This window comes from Acipenser ruthenus, chromosome 7, assembly GCF_902713425.1.
Source record: "Acipenser ruthenus chromosome 7, fAciRut3.2 maternal haplotype, whole genome shotgun sequence".
NCBI classification, from domain to species: domain Eukaryota; kingdom Metazoa; phylum Chordata; class Actinopteri; order Acipenseriformes; family Acipenseridae; genus Acipenser; species Acipenser ruthenus.
In genome coordinates this window covers 11,865,762-11,882,994 of record NC_081195.1, presented here as the reverse complement: position 1 = coordinate 11,882,994, position 17,233 = coordinate 11,865,762, and the positions used below count along the sequence as shown (strand labels likewise).

General features: G+C 35.2%; 1 protein-coding gene across 11 annotated transcripts in view; it reads left to right on the top strand.

Moving 5' to 3' along the window:
* The window catches only part of LOC117415708 (calcium-activated potassium channel subunit alpha-1a), a 182,268-nt gene that overhangs the window by 133,291 nt on the left and 31,744 nt on the right, over positions 1–17,233 (top strand). For 7 of the 11 annotated variants that reach the window (XM_034026409.3, XM_034026396.3, XM_059026375.1 and 4 more), the window contains exon 19: positions 12,080–12,173. In XM_034026409.3, coding sequence (XP_033882300.1) covers positions 12,080–12,173 — 94 coding nt within the window. Of the gene's footprint in view, positions 1–3,224; positions 3,399–9,861; positions 10,141–12,079; positions 12,174–17,233 lie in introns of all 11 variants that reach the window. The other 4 variants (XM_034026389.3, XM_034026392.3, XM_034026399.3 and 1 more) reach the window with 2 other exon arrangements.

The window sequence follows — 17,233 nt, the reverse complement described above, 5'->3', positions numbered from 1 at the left end:
TCTGGTCCTCCTCTTATGCTTCTACTCTTTCCCTGCCATGGTATTTTGCATAGCCTCTTTATTGTCGTTAGGGATCATCAGTACTTGGTGAATTGAAATGACACTGTCCCCATTTCGATTCTTAATGGTAGTTGGGCCCTTTTTTACTCACTGCCCATGAGTATGTTCTTCAGATTATCTCTTTTATCTTTTGAATTAGCTGTTGTATTGTGACTGACCACTAGATGTCCCTGTAGATCTACCCATTTCTTTTCTCTGCTATCTGAGAGCAGATACAGGGGTACACCCAAAAACCTGCTTAGAAGAAAGTAATTGTCAGACATAATTTTGCCCTCAAGAAAGCACTAAAACAATGTATTTTGTCACATTGGAAGCAAAATCTTTTTTTTAATATATATAATTTATTGAACTAATATTCTTTGTGTTGGAGTAAGCTTGTAATGCATATTCCTGATCTACCTCTTCCAGTTGCTTGTGGTGTGGCAAATGTAAGATTTGAACAGACTTTATAACATGTTGCAAATGTCTCAGTCGATAACCTTCTTGGGGGCCTTTCACACCTAGTTCGTTTGGAGAGGATAATTCGCACTAGAGTTCAGTTAACACCTAAGTTTGGTTCGTTTGTGCAGGTGTGAAATGGCAAAAATATTAGTTTTGCATCAGAGTATGCACTAAAGAAGAGGACTATGATTCACGTGAAAGGGTCTCGGCTCGATTGAGGAATTAATATGCGTTTCCCCCTCAGTCGGCCAGTGTGAAAGCAATCGCGTTAGAATTCACAATGCAACACAAACCGAACCGACTGGTGGTGATTTAATGCATAACCCGCTGTATATATTATAATTATTGTAATTATTACTTTTTACATTATTTTTACGTTACATATATAAATAGCTTGGTCTCTCGCATAATTGGTCTTTCTGCCTTGACACACTTTTTCTGTGTCATTGCAATACAATCATATTGAGACGAGAAAGGCTGATAAACAGGGATTGATAGGGGCTGCTTACAACTCACCGATGACGGGATAATGCCACTGGCAATGCAACAGCCTACAAAAATTGAGAAAATAAAGCATTCTTCCATATTTGTCACCTTTTGAAAACATCTCCTCCTTGCACATAAAGCAGCACGAAAACGTTGGTGTTGCTCAACAATATTTATTATCCGGCTTTGTGCTGACATTCTACCAGTAGGTTTAGAATAAACAATATGTACGTACATAGTACTAATATCACTAGCCTTGCATGGGCGGAACCCTCCGTGTTTAGTAATGAACATCCGTCTGGGCATTAACAGGAAGATAGCATTTTGATCACGTGCACAAATCCAGACGATCAGATTCACTTTGCAGTGTGAAAACAAACACATTCTGGTGCGATTACAGTCGAGAAGGAACTTGAACTCGCTTGGAGGAAAAATACAGTTCGTTTGAGATCTTCTGGTGTGAAACCAATCGAAGCAAAATTGTTTTCAAGTGAATTCTAAATCGGATCTTCATAAACAAACTGCGTATGAAAGGGCCCTTAGTGAGTTTCTTTTGTGCGGAATCGGCCCAGGTTGTGTGTGAAATCATTTTAATCATGTTTCATCATTCTGTCCCGTGTTTCATCCCTTTCCATTTTATAACATGTCACCATCCCACATTCTGTGTGAATGTGTAGTGACTTTAAAGAGATAATGGACTCCAGCAGGAGATATGTATTTTAAGATAATATTTTACTGCTCTTGTTTATGATTCAACCCTTAAAACAGTTGACCTGGTTCTTTTGTATTAAGAGGGTTAAATCCAGTTTTCTGCATGCTCATGATTACTAATTCTAATGATTATGCATGGTCTTGAGAACACAGTCTCTGAGGGCTTTGTTTTAAAGTAATGTCTTGTACCCTATTCTCTCATGAGTGGGGAGCTTAAATTGGCCACTTCATTTGGGTTCATTTCCACAAATGCAATTCAAAAAGCCAATTTTTCCCTAAAGATTGTATTTCTTTACAAGGTGTCAGACTCAATTACTGTTCGTTTGCACAGTGGCACCATGAGAATGAAAACCAGGGACTGTTACTCCCTAGCATCATAGCAGACTCTTTCTGCGCTGTTTCACTACAGTGTCCCAGAGTTTATATGCATACCTTTTTCTTTGATATGCTGCAAACAGTTATTTCTTTTAAAACATATTTTCTCGTTTTAACCCTTTTGCAGATACCTTTTCCGTCCCTATTGTTAAAATACATTTCTCCAACCTGAAAAATATTTGATAATCTGATGTCAAAAAGATGTATTAATTCCACAGACAACAGAAAAAAAAATGAATTAAGTCTGCAATATTTATAATTAGCCTGAATAGTTTTCATGTAAGCTAATGTAAAAAAAAAAAAAAAAAAAATCAATTGATTCTTACTTTGCACCGCGTTACATGGCTAATAAGCCTTAAAGTGCTTAAAAAAATGCTGTTGAAAAACAAAAAACATTTTGGGCTGTAGTGGAACAACTTTGAGTCAGTGTATGATGGATTGTATAGTGTCATGCGATTAACAGACCTGATGCTGCATGATGGATAACGACTACAAGATCGAGATAGGATGCTAATGAACGAACAACTAAACCCTAAGGAGAGTTCCAGAGGAATGGGGTTTGCTACTGAAGACATCATTCATCCATTACCCTGAATGCACCCTTTTCACTGTCATAATATTACCCTTGCTTGACTGATAGTAACACGAAAGGCCTTAGAACAGTGCTTGACTCAGGAGGACTTTACATTTCCAACTTTGAGGTGCCCCAGTGTTCCAATGTTGGAAAAATAGTTCTAAATTACTGTAATTTCTCAGTTAAATCTTTTTATAAAAAGTTAACAGCATCACTTACGTTTTTATTGCCATCACCAGTACTTCTGCTTTGTCTCCTTTGGTGTTCAGACAGTACAATTACCACCAAGCACAGTTATTGGCGATGAATTGGTAATCTTGTACAGTTACACTCAATTGTTTAATTGCATTTAAATCTAAATTTCATTATATAAACACATGTTCTACTGTTTTGAAAATGAGTAACCCTATTTTTCCTTTGACAATTGACAACTGTGTATCTCCAAATGGGGTCAAGCCTGTTAAAAAGCTCTCTAAGGCCTTCCCTTTTGAAATGACCTTTCCGACTGCCTGGTTAAGTATAACCTTGCCATTAACCTGCTGCTCTTCCTCTCCTCTCATCCAAAACATGATTATAGCCAAGATGTCCATCTACAAAAGAATGAAACTGGCATGTTGTTTTGATTGCGGACGCTCTGAGCGTGACTGCTCTTGCATGTCAGGCAGTGTACATAGTAACATGGACACCCTTGAGAGAGCCTTCCCACTTTCTTCTGTCTCTGTTAATGATTGCTCAACCAGTTTACATGCCTGTAAGTTTAACACCAACACATGCTGTTCCTTGTGCGTGATGTGTCACCGTGACGTCTTCCCCGTGTTGTGTTTGTATATTGTGGGTCCATCATTTATTTTACTGTAGAGAAGATGTATTTATTTATTTATTTGATTTATTTTGGCTATACAGTGATTTTGTGTTGCTTTGTGCTGCTTTATAGGTTACAGTTATGTGCTACTGCATGCAGTACTAGTGGTGCACATGTGGTGTTCTAGTGTTGTTGAATTAATATGTTGTCTGTGTGTATATATATATATATATATTGTTGGTTATGATTTAAAAATATGTGGGACAAATGGAAGTTTCTACTGGGTGGAAGATTCTTTTGCAGAGCTCATTGTGTATGATCTAGAAGCTAACTGCTCTACACTGCTGCTAAATTCACTGCAAGCCCATTGGATTCACGTGGTTGGAAATAGAGTTTTTATGTTGGTTGTTATCAAGTTCTAGTAAAGTAGAAGTATTGCTTTTTACCAGGAGTTGATTCATATTGTACTTCTATTGTACCCATTGCTTTCTATAGAGAGAGAGAGTATGTTGGTTTTTGTTTGACATCAACTATAACTGCAAATGTTTTAAATGGAAAGGTTTACATTCTGAAAGTGTACTTCTAAAGATCTATCTATCTATCTGTCTGTCTAACTATCTATCTATCTATCGATATATAATGCCAATTAAAAAAAACAAAAACTTGACCTCTCCACTGATGATTTGCTGTTAAGCAAGCAATCAGAAGAAAAGTCAATACCATTTTTGAATTCCTTGTGTATCAACACAAACCTGCCTTTCTCAATTAGACAAGTAAATTAAAATCAACTGGCAAGGCATCAAATTAAATCACAGTGAGATTTGTTGAAGGGTCAGAAGACCTAACTAGTTAACTGCTCAAAGGACAGTGGTGAAAACGCTCCATTCATTAAGCATGAGCAGATGTGAAATACTAAGTATTTGTCAATTAGAAATGGCAGCGGCAAAGTCTTGTATCAAAACAAGGTCAAATCAGCGGATCAGATTCCCACTTGAACATTCTTTGGTTGTTCTTGAAAATCAAGCTGAATTAGTGTCAACTTGGTGATAATGGATTTTGCCTGTTGTCTTTTATTTTGGTATTGGATTGTTTCCCTGGGTATTCGTTACAGGTCATTATATCATTACTGAACTTGTTTTACTCACGGCCCCCTGTAGGATCTGTGGCACTTCTTCAATGATACATTCCTTTCATTAGAAAGATTGTGCCATGAGCATATTATATTACTGAAATATTCATATTATTTTTATTTGTAACCTACAGAAAGGAGAGGTTATCAATACTTTTGTTCAGCATATACAACAAATATAGCTGGTTACTCAACATGCACAGTATATTCATAAACCTGAACCTGCCCTTTGAACCTGTGCCAGAACGAGCAGGTAGGACAGATGAACCAATCAAAACTTTGGGAAAGGAGTCAGTAACCAATTAAATGTTTCTGATAGGACATGTTAGATTTTAGAAACCTATGTTGGGAATTCAGAAGACATTTTGATGGAAAGATTGATTTATGTGCAAGGATATGTTAATACAAATATCAAAACAATTGCAATTACTGTACTCCTTCAAATTTAAGACGCGCCTTTTTAACAATTTTTTGCTTCTCACAAATAGCCTGTGTCTTAAATGCGAGTACAACATAGTGATGCGTGTATTAAAATCACCAACAAAAGACGTGACTACCCGAGTACACAAACAGCAACGTGACTGACTGCCGAGAATAGACAAGGAATTCCTAAGGAATTCCAAGAGAAACATTTACAGTTTCAGCATTTCTAACAAACAGTACCAGCTTGGACAGATTGGAAATGCTGATCAGACCTCCGTATTTTTCGACATGCCAAGCAATACCACAGTTCAATGCTGTTGTGGTTGCTAGGATACATGTTGCCTGATGCCGTGGAGTGTTGTGTCGTGCTTGCTGTTGCCAGGATGTGTGATGCTGTAAGTGAGTGGTGGTGTGTGTACTACAGAGACGCCCTCTTAGTATTATACAGTGTGCAGCACGATAAACAAGCTCAGTGGTTAATCTACAACAACACTGTTTCATGTCAGTTTTGTATGAAACAACGGCATCATTGAGGTTGTATTTTTGTAAATGCATATTTATTTGATGTTTTATTATTTCCTCAAATTGAGGGTGGTAAATTTGGGCTGCGTCTTAAATTCGAGGGCGTCTTAAATTTGAAGGAATACGTATGTTGAAAAAAATATTGCAAAAATACGTACAACCAAGCAGGAAACTAATGAAAGTAATGCGTTGTGTTTAAAACCATACAGCCTGTTCAGTAACACTTTTAAATGTGTGATTAAATCCAAACAATATACAGCAGGGAAAGTATCATTTAACAGCAAATTATAATGGGTAATACAGTCTTCAGTAAAGCTTCAGATTAAGATAAAGATTTTAGTTTTTAACGCTAGTTAATCTACAGCTCAGATAACAGCTGTCATAGAGTGAAAGCATTTTTGAATATTTATGTTGCCAAGAGAGAGTTTTTCTACCACATGATGGAAACTCTGATGTTGTGGAAATAAATACAATTCCAGGTTATACAGTAACACCCCCATATATATATATATATATATATATATATATATATATATATATATATATATATATATATATACTTGTATGACACATAGGCCTAATGTACAGTAGAGTTATTATATTTTTGCACACGGGTACCTATTGGGAAGATGTAGCTTACAGATTAGTGTGTTTAAAATTCTTTCTTGTTGTTCATGCATCAACTCAGCAGTGTAATGAGTTTCTGTACTAGCTAAAGTGTAGAAAACAATATTAGTCCGCAGAGAACAGCTAACAAAATTGAAATGTATAAAGGGAATGGATAAAGTTGGCACTGTATTTGGACCTAAGGGAGACCTGAAATAGAAACGTCATCATATAGGTATTGTTTGAAAAGGAAAATGATAGACAACCTTTTGAAGCATCTGTATTTATTTGGCTGTCCTGGGATGAAAATGGAGCACAATATTTCTTCAATCAGGGTAGTGGGAGATGCTCAGGAATCAGATGCAAGTACTGTTATATTAAGGTACTTGTGATGCATTTGACAATCTTTTATATTGTCATTTTTCAGATCAAAATGTTGAGTCATTAAGATTTAACAGCAAGCATCTTCACAGGAAAAGAGGTCAGAACATCTTTTCATCTCCTCAGGCATCGCTTTCCTGCAGTAGTTCTACTAGGTTCATAGTGAAGTAACTACTGCGTGGCTTGCTATGATGGGAACAAGCTAGAAAAGATGCCGTCTGCACCGTGTGGAGTGAATTTAGCAGGAGGACCTTATGCGGGGTGACATGGAAATTATGTTTGCATTTTTATTTCCTGAGTGCTGCTGGTTGTCATGAAACTCACCCTGACAGTTTCTTACCACCAGGCAACAGATTCTCCCTGTTCCCTCCTCGGTGTAGGACAGATGCTAGCCAGTTAGTTCTGCAACTCTTCCCGTCCTATCACAAACGACAGATGCCAGGACCAGCATGGTTTCTAGTTGAACATTTCTGTCACAGTCTTGCCTTGAGCCCAGACTGTGACCTTTTACTGTATGAAATAAAGTCCTAATGAACAAGTGATCCAAAGCCAGCTCAAAGCAAATTCCATGGCAAAAGTTTCCCCTTTGCAGGCCACCTGTATTAAAACCATTTATTTTTAGCAGAGCTAGATGAAGTTTAGGTCTTTTGATTCTGAATGTCCCACACATACAGAAATATTAACATTACACAATATGTTGTTTCATTTGTTTGTATAGAGCACGATGACTATTATGGGAAGCATATAATAATGTAGGCCTCAGATTTATTTTAAATGGTTTGTGGTACTGTTAATGAAAAAAATAATTCTGATATGATACACATAGAAGTGGCGTCAAATAAAAACAAATTCAGGATATTAACATTAAAAAGTGTAGTAAGAGGGGAGAAGGAGTTGAGAAAAGTCGACTGTGGAATTATCTAAAGGTTCTAACCACTTTGCTTCAGGCAGCTGTTAGTGTTTCATAAGAAGGCTTGGTTTGGGCTTCTCGCATACTAAACGCATTATTCTTCTGGTCTCTCATCTCTCTTCATTTGGCTGGTATCAATTTCTTACCTACTTGAATTTTTCATTCCAGATTTTATGTCGTAATCTAACTCTTTATTTTCGTTTCCAGTGTTCTGGTCTGTCATCTTCTTGCACCGCACAACACTTTTCTTTCCTGTAACCTATCACTGCCTTTTGCATTTTTCTCAGCTAAAAATAATTATAACGGATATGTCAGATCAAGTAAGTCTTTCATGTGTTTCTTTGATTGTTTCCTCTGCGCATTCTGCTTTCACCAGTGCCATTTAGCTGCACAGTAGTTTAGTATTTCGTTTTCTTAATGTTTAGCAGATGTAACTTTTGTAGCATTTATATTGTAGCTTTTAATTTGTTAATAATGGCCACTTGTTTTTAGTGAGGTAAGTGTTTAGGTAATTGGTTACAAGTGTAAATCATTTTTTTTAATCCTAAATATAATGTATAAATATAATTTATAGATAGATAAATACAAATCTCCAAATCTATTTACATTTCTGTAATACAGGGACTGTAGGGATAGTAAAACCAATAGAAATGTGGATAAAGACTTTGCTGAAAAGATTTCTTAAAGTATTACTGAAGATTTTCTGATTATGTGCTTAGAATTATAGATGTATAGCTGGAAATAAAGGTATATTTTGCAGTATATTAATCACAAAACTGAATTGGTTGTTTTACCATGATGTTTTTATATGGTGATGTTTTTGACAGCAGATGGCGCTATAACTCCAGGAAAATCTGTATCTTCAGTATCCTGTGAAGATGTATTGTCTATACTGCGATAGAATATAAGGGCTTTTTAAGATAACATTTTTATTTGTTGCAAGTTCTTAGAGTAACAACATGTTACAGAATGTAAAATAAATAATTATTGTAATACGGATATTATGGGATTTATAGAGTTTTATATTTTTCTTAACAATATAGCGTCAAATATTTACATTTTAAAACGATTACATGTAAATGTATTTGAACACAAGCATTATGAACTTGGGGTTTTTAATTAGAAGGATATCCACAGAGGGTTATCCGTTAATACAACGATGACTTTAATTCAGTTTGTACAATAAAAAAAACAAAAAACGTTTCTTCCGTAATAATAAAAAGTTAAATAAACTTTCAAATCAAAATGTTATGGTGTTTTTCAATTTCCAGCTATTCTTGATAAGAAATACATTACTAGCTCATCACTTGAATTGCTGTTTATGAAGAGACAGCCGCCGTCTGGATTATTCTAGATCCACAGTGAAACTGCCACACCGTGTATTCTCAAAGTAATGCTGTACATGTTTGACAAGGGGCAGATGAATCCAGGAGTTATCAGTGCAGGGGTTTAAATCTATGCGGCAGCTGACGGTACAAATAATCATCCATATATTGCTTAGAGCTAGTTTTGGAAAGGGTTGCAACTGTGTTTTTTTTGTTTAGCGCATACTGTTTATTGGTTAACCTCTTACTTTTTATCTAGAAGTTATTAGGCTTGAATTATAGAGACAGTACACATGTCAACCAAGACAATTACTTAGCAGGGCAAAAGCAACCAGGTGTCTCATGCATAGGGTTAAAGCACTGCCAGATTGTGTTATTCAGGCTTTAAAGTCTATGCTATATCAAACCTTTTTTTTTATTAGTTTTCCACAGTTTCTTCTCAGTTTGGGAATTCTTTGAATTTAAGATAACTGGTTTGGGAACATACAGATGTTGTAAATGGTATTTGAAAAAAAAGGGGGGCAACAATAGAAGACTGTGTTTGTCACCATAGCCAAATGTACAAAGTAGTCATAAAGGTGTATTATTGCCACTTCCAAGCCAAACAAAAAGTGAAAACTTAATTAAGGTTTTTACGAATCAATGATGATATAATATATTAGTGTTTTTTTCTTCTACCTTACATGTATATAAAATGGACATTGAACACAAGATATAGCATTTTTGTATTATTAAATGTAATGGAATTTAACAACATATTTTGAGTGTACATTATTGGAAACAAATGTGTTTAAAGGTTGAGGTACAGTTGATGTACATTTATTTTTTACTATCTTTTAACTTTTTTAAATACCATTTTAAATAGTAGAACAATATTTAAATGTATTCATCTTTTTGCACAAAATAACCTAACATATACTTCTAGCACAGCCTATAATTATATATATATATATATATATATATATATATATATATATATATATATATATATATATATTATTGCATTTGTATGTTTTATACAAATTTCACAAATACAATTAACTGCCTGTTATTGTAATTAAGTAAACAGTAAGATTGAATCTGAATATTAATTTGATATTTTTCATTATTTGGCAGTAAAGGAAGATGCTAGACCAGCTGACCAAACTCAATCCTATAAATCCTACAACACATCTCATGCACTTCTCAATGCCAAACGTTTTGAAGAACCTGTTCTTCTAGTTAATAATCGTAAAGGAAGCCTGTACCTGCCCAGCGGCCCCTCTGTGCTTCGCCTTAGCCTAATGAACCCCAGTGAACCAGGAAGACCAGCCCCCAGCAGGTTACAGCGGGCACGCAGTCTGCCTGTGAAATACAGATACCATTCTGGTAGCTCAGCGGTGAATCACAGCCTCTGTAGGTTGCCCTTAGCTGACTGCATCAGAGAGTACTGACCACTTTGCATGAATTTGCAGTTCAAGTGGTTGCACGTGTAGTTTTCCTTACTAATGACTGAATATGTGTAACTGTCAAGCGATTGAATATATAGTCCCCCCAGACTGAATATATTTAAGTTAAAATTGAGGGTTTAATATCAGCAGGTAAGGTTTAAATTCATAGTATTACTACACAAAATTAGATTGCTCTAAATAAAACTGAACTGTAAATATCCTATAGTGTCATCTTTTATAATTTGTTTTCCACATAAAATGCAAGTGATGGCTAAAGGTTTACCTTCTAAACCCCAGTACTTGTCCCTTCATCTAATGTGTGCAGATATTTCTAAAGAACATATTTATTCAAGTTGATATTTCCAATAAAGATCTTTAAGGAGTGGGAGTGTAGGTATAAATGAAAATGTCCATAAACATAGAAATCAAATTATATATTACCATAATATCAGTATATTAGTATCATATGTTATAACAGAACACATGTCACGTCCTGTGCAGTGTACTGTATGTTATATATAATATGCATAACATTTCCTACCACTTTTAATCAGACATGTTTTTCAGAATATTTTATATATCTGTTCAACCAATTTCATTCTCTGACTTTTAAGGATACAATATAATATGGGCCTACTTATTCTATAACCAGATAAAAAACTGCTTGCATTACACATTGAGTTGTACTAATACTGTGTTATATATTGACATATGGTTGAAGAACTAATCTTGACTTGAAGTGACAGTGACGTTGACGTTTTTAGCACATAATTTTTTCAAAGATGCTTGTCTTAAAACACATGAAATATGCACTCCCTGAATGATCAAGCTGTTACTAGGACTCAAGTGTTCAGATTGGTCTTATTTTTGGATTTCATTTTATTAGCTTTCAATGTCTCATTTTACATTGTATTCTATTCTGTGTTTGGCTTTGTAGTTTTGTTTCATTTTTATGAAAGTGAAGCAAATTGACAGTTTCTGTGGGGAACATAAAAGTGACTGTATTAGACAGCATAGTGGTACAAATTTTAAAATCCAACATGCTAAAAAAGTTTTAAAAAAAAGAAGAAAAGGAACGTGTATCATTTCAAGTAAAAAGAAGGGGTGCAAACATCATAAGCATATATTAATAAAACAGAAGCTTATCAAGTCATCGGATTAAGAAAGTAAAACTCATTACCCTCGATTTTTCAAAGTAGCATTTCTCTGTTGGATATATGTGTCATGAAATGTGTGCTTCCAGTGTTGCTAATACTGGATTGGAGGAGGTTAGATTTCTTTGAGCCATTCTTTTATTTGCTTGGTAGATATAATGGATGTTGATCCTTGGTCTTTTTAGGATGTTTCAGTGTACTGTTAGTAACTGTTCTTTAATCATTTGCATTATTATTTAGAGTGCTGTTTCAGCACGGATTCAGATATCTACTGAAGCCTTCTGAAGATAGAAAGAATGCTTGTGGCATGTAAATGGAGATATAGAATCGTTGCTGTAGTGACTAATTGTAGTCCAAGACAAACTGCAAGCACAATTGAACAATTATTAGCCACGTTCATATTTAAACAGACAGAACGGCAACTCCAGTGCATGCTTGTACTGATGCAGACTGCTAAAGGCTCAGCCATGTACATGTACATGTACAGTATATATACTTTAGATGGAACAGCACTTTGGTTCTAAGAATAATATTGTGTTGGGTTTGTCAAATTTGAAAGGCATTTGGTGTGCCCTTACCTTTGACACTCTTCCCTTCTCCCTACTAACTTGTGAGCTTTCTGTTGTGGCGGTCTTTCAGATTTCACAATGATTGATTTGAGTGTTGGCTGTGTTCTTTTACTATGTCCTTTCCATTACATATTTCAGTTTAAACAGTCCATAATCTGACATTTTTTGCATATGTTCGCAGTCGAAGATGAGCATCCATCAACACTGTCACCAAAAAAAAAGCAGCGGAATGGAGGCATGCGAAATTCACCCAATTCTTCGCCCAAAATGATGAGGTAAGAGATGACAGCTTTAAGAAACTCTTCCTAGCTTTCAAAAAAAAAGAGAGAGAGAAAGTGAGAGTGCGAATGTGAAGAACCCTTTAAGGCTGAAGTATTTATTCTGTCAGCTTGTCAGCAGTTAATGATAGAGCTGAAAAATTCCTGTCATGAAAGAGAGTATGAAAAGCTGTTTGAAAAATACTCTTGCTTTAAAGTCTCAGCTGTCACCCCAGTCCCGTTCACATGTATTTCTTAAACAGCAGTGGCATTAATGACAGCACTAACCAATCAGAGGGACTCATGTGGTTACTTTGCCTAAGGCCATTCTTCTTTTGTAGGAATCCCTCTGAGTACTGTTTTTGGTACTTAAGGCCATATGTGAGATGTAGCATCACAATCAAAAATGAACTCAAATATTACTTTCCTTTTATCTTGTCCTTAGGTATTAAATTGCTGTTAATTGATTTTGACTGATAAAAGAGATACAATTCAACATGTGTGGTCATGAGATGAAAAGTAATATGCATTGTTTAAAAAAAAAAAAAGATTGCACAGCAGACATTTAGTGAAAATATGGAGTGAAATAATGTATTAAATAGTTTTGGCTGTTTTTAAACTACAGTTGTTTTTTACCTTAATATTTCCACAAAGAATACAACTGCTATATACAAATCAAGTAATATTTATTATAATATAAGGTAAGGTGCAGTGCTGTCAAATTAATGTGAGATCTGGAATATATATTCAACAGTTTTTGGGGGGGAATTAATAAACATTAGCTGGATAATAACACAGCATTATGTTTTGTGACATACAGAACAAATTACTACCAACCTATATTATGCTGGTGCTTGCACAGAGTTGTATATCAAAGTGCAATACTTCTTGCATAAAAACAAACAAACAAAAAAAAAGAATTATGACATTAAATACCTAATTCTATCTTGTTCCATTTAATGATCTTAGTAGCACTTTTTATTAGGTGCATTAAGATGGTTCTTTCATTGATATAGTTTTATCTTCCATGTACAATATTTTATATATGTTTTGGGAATCATAACCCTGTGAGCCTAGTGCCCTGTTAGTCATCAATATTAGTGGAGTCTCTGAAGGGGTAAAAAAAAGGGCTTGAAATCTCTTTTCTTAGATATATTGTTTTACAAAACACTACAGATTCTAAACCCTTAGCTTAAAAAAAAAAAAAAAAAGATTCTTAGCCTCTTGAAATATATTACACAGGAGAGTGTTAAAATGCCCATGATAAAACTCAAAATAAACTCTAGTTTTCTATTCACAATGAAAAAAAAAATGGCCTGTTGCCAACTGGTTGTTTGCAAACCTATGGAGTTTTATTCCTTAACTTTCAGGCGAAAGCCTTTGTGTGTGGAAGGTCCCCATTTACCATGTACAATATGCATATTTTCTTTGATCTTGAAGTAATAATAATTCTTGGGAGTTATTTACACTGTTTTGATATGCTTCAAAGTGGTGTCAAAGTGTTGCGGCTTTAGGGTACTTCTTTATTCTACTGGCTCTTGGGTACCGGGATGACAGGTCCTCTGTACTAGGTGCAGGCTTTTTCAAGTCATAGCCCACAGCAAAACATCAAATTACCAAACAGAGACTAGCCTACTTCTACACAAATGCCTTTCCTGCAGATATATTATACCATATATATTAAATACTTTAGTGTTACAAGGTGCATTTTATGCGCAATAGAAAGTGATGGTTTGAGGTAGCCTTAGGGATACTTTATTCTACAAGCAGAAAAAAAAGCTAGTGTATACTATATAAAGTATGGTTATTACAGGACTCTGTGCCTCAAGGCTTTGTAAATAAGTAATGATCAACAGATTGGCTGTGGGTTTTTGAAAAGCATGCCTTTGTCAGTTTGTATGATGGGTAGAATTTTCAAAGTGAAGCCTGCTTTCTTTGCTCAATGAAGAGGGATTGAGGGAGAGAGCTCATCCCAAGCTAGTACTGTCTGCTGAGCATTACACCAGAATAGCTAAACACAGTTTGGAAAATAAACTCAGAGCTTGCCTTTCCTTCCATTTCAGCAGTGTCTCTTAAGATTTTAAGTTTTCACAAATGCAGCTATAATAAGTATATCCTTTTATTTAAGAAATGATGCATTCATGTGACAAAAATTGTATATTTCATTTCACTAAGACAGTTGTTACTTCACCTTCGTTCTAAAATGCATTTAAAAATCAAAAGGATTTTCTCACTCACTGCAGCACTTATTGTAAATGCTGTATTTGCAGTATGATTTCCATAATGACGCTATGTATGCAGTAAATACTTGCTCCCTTTTATTTTGATGTCTGACTACATATAAAAAAAACATGAAATGCTGAAAGCTGTAAATTAGAAAAGGGACCTTATCAGTAAAATAAAGCAGTTGTTCAATTTACTGTCCTCATGACCTAGCCATGAATTATCCAAATTAATAAATCATTGAATTACGAAAATGGATGGCGTACTGTACCAAGGTACACATAGTTGAAAAACCAATGTACTGCATGTGTGTGTGTGTGTGTATATATATATATATATATATATATATATATTGCAAGACAGCAGGGAGGGGGTTAAATGCTCCCTGGAAGAAAACATGTGCGAAAGGCACATTTGTTTAATTTAATTGTGTTTTGCTTTATTGTTTAATTTAATTTGTTAATTGTTTTATTATTAATTATCCCCTGCACCTGGTAACTATTGCTAAATCAGAACCAGGTGCAGGGTATTTAAAGAGAGCAGTCAGTGTGCTCGTGGCTGCTGAGTAGAAGGAGGCAGATGAGGTGCTCTGCTTCCGAGCAGTCGAGAGGTAAAGAGTGTGCAATTTAAACCTGTTTGATTTTGTTTGTGGTCTTGTGTTTGGTGGGGAAATGGATTAGCCGTCCCACTTAGTCAGGGTGTTCCAGAAAGTTTAGTTAGTGCTCGTAAAGAGCTAGGTGTTTGTTTTGTGTTTGTTTTATTTTGTTTGTTAATAATATAGTGTGTCAGCGCATAAAAAAAAAATCCATTCCTGTGTGTGTTGGGTAGTGTTTTTAAAGGGGCAACGAACCCGTGTGGCAGCGGTCTTTTACTATATATATATATAATTATTATTATTGTGTTTTTTTTTTCAGGGGTTATTTAGGGAAAATAAAGCATGCCATTGATTTAACAAGTTCCATTACATCCCTATATGAAATCCTTTCATGAAATTAATGCCATTCCTATGGATTTCCTGATGGTTCATCGGACAGGTCTAATTGTAGAAAGTCACAATGCGTTTGTTCAGATCCATCAAAGCTGTGGCACAAACGTCATGTCTGGTCCCCATGAGTAGCAGCAGTCGGCAGAGTTTCCTTGCGACAACCCGTCATCGGTGACAGTTTGTGAAAGATAGCTATCTTGGCAGAGCCGTGCTGCACCAGTCATTTCAGCAAGGGAAGATTGAAGTGACAGAGGTCCATCGAGTGACTAGTGAAACATGCGGCGCATAATGAAATATTCAGTCGGGGTGTAAAAGCTCTAAATGCTTTCTCTGTCATTAGCACCTATACCGACTGCACAAATCTCCACAAGATGCATGTTAATTGACACATTTTGTTGTGATGTTTGAATGAATGTAAAGGAAATTTTTCAAAAAGCACATACTAGCAAATCCATTTTAAACTCCAAATGATTATATGATTATACTGCTATAGCCATAGAGCACATCTCGCTAGAATCTTTATTTATATTGCTAATTTAAAAATAATGCATTTTGGTATACGGTAAAAAAAAGGCATGTTTAAGATGTTGTATTTTACTTCTTCGTTGATGAGCATCACATCAGAAGTTGTATATGGTAAGACTACATGTATATAATTTGTTGGTTCCTATATATTTATTTGGTGGTTACTTACTAATCATCTGGTTACTGATTACATTACTTGTATGGCTTCAGTTCATTGTTTTGTGGAGTCTTTTCTGAAATATTTCAAAGATGCATTGAGGAGTGGTCAGGCTTGAGGCTGCTCATTACTGTGCTAAAAAGAACCCCATTCACCTGGACTGTCAATCTAGTTACATTCTAGTTTATAAGAACAATTGAAAACATACTACCAAAAATGTAACCATTTCATGATTAGTCTTGATTTACCTTTTATGTTATATGTGATTGTATTTCAGTTGACTGTTTAATAGATGCAAATATGATGCAGTTTTCATTTAAACATAAAGAAACAAGATAAAATAGATTGTATTGTCTGGCATTTCTAAAACTGTGTCCATTTCGTCAAGTCTCTACTTGTGTTCTTAGTGGGTAACGGGGATTTGGTAGTATTGTTTTCAGGAATCTTGATACGGTTGATGTTTTTATTTATTTCATGTATCTGTACAAGATCCCCAGCATCATGCTGCAGCTCATTCATATGGAGCCCCATGAATAACAGCAGCAAGGCTACAAAAAAACACATACAACTAAGACAAGAATTTGACTGTTAATTGCTTAAGACCTTAAACAAAAACAATACATCCTAGTTTATAATGGTTCTTCTGTTCCCTTTATTGCAAAAGACGTGTAAGAAACAGAGTTTAAGTTGTAAAGGTTGAAAAGTAAAAGGCAGAATAAAGAAGAGAGTTGTTTCCCTGGAGTGGCTTTGCTTGTAACGGAATCTATAAGCTTGCTCCAGGCTATTACCTTAACGGGAGTCTTTTTGACCCACCCTAAGAGCATAAAGCACACTAGCTTTTGCTTAACACCATTATATATCCTTTAATACTTCTAAAGGTACCACTCCCAACATGCTAATTGTAATATTGGAGAATATGTGGACTGGTACAATATGTTTCCATGCAAATGACATATAGTAAATCGTAACATATACGGGTTTAGTTCTTGGCCACAAAGTATTTTATTATTATTATTATTATTTCCCCCAATACCTTATATGCAGTTGAAGATCATGCTTTTGAACACGAACGTAGAAGTAGCAAAGCCACAGCTACCCAAGTTATGGGGGCTATTTTATGGCCAATGTTGCACATAATAAAAATCAGCTGTTCATCCTGATGATATGAATTAATCTGTTTGGTTGTGA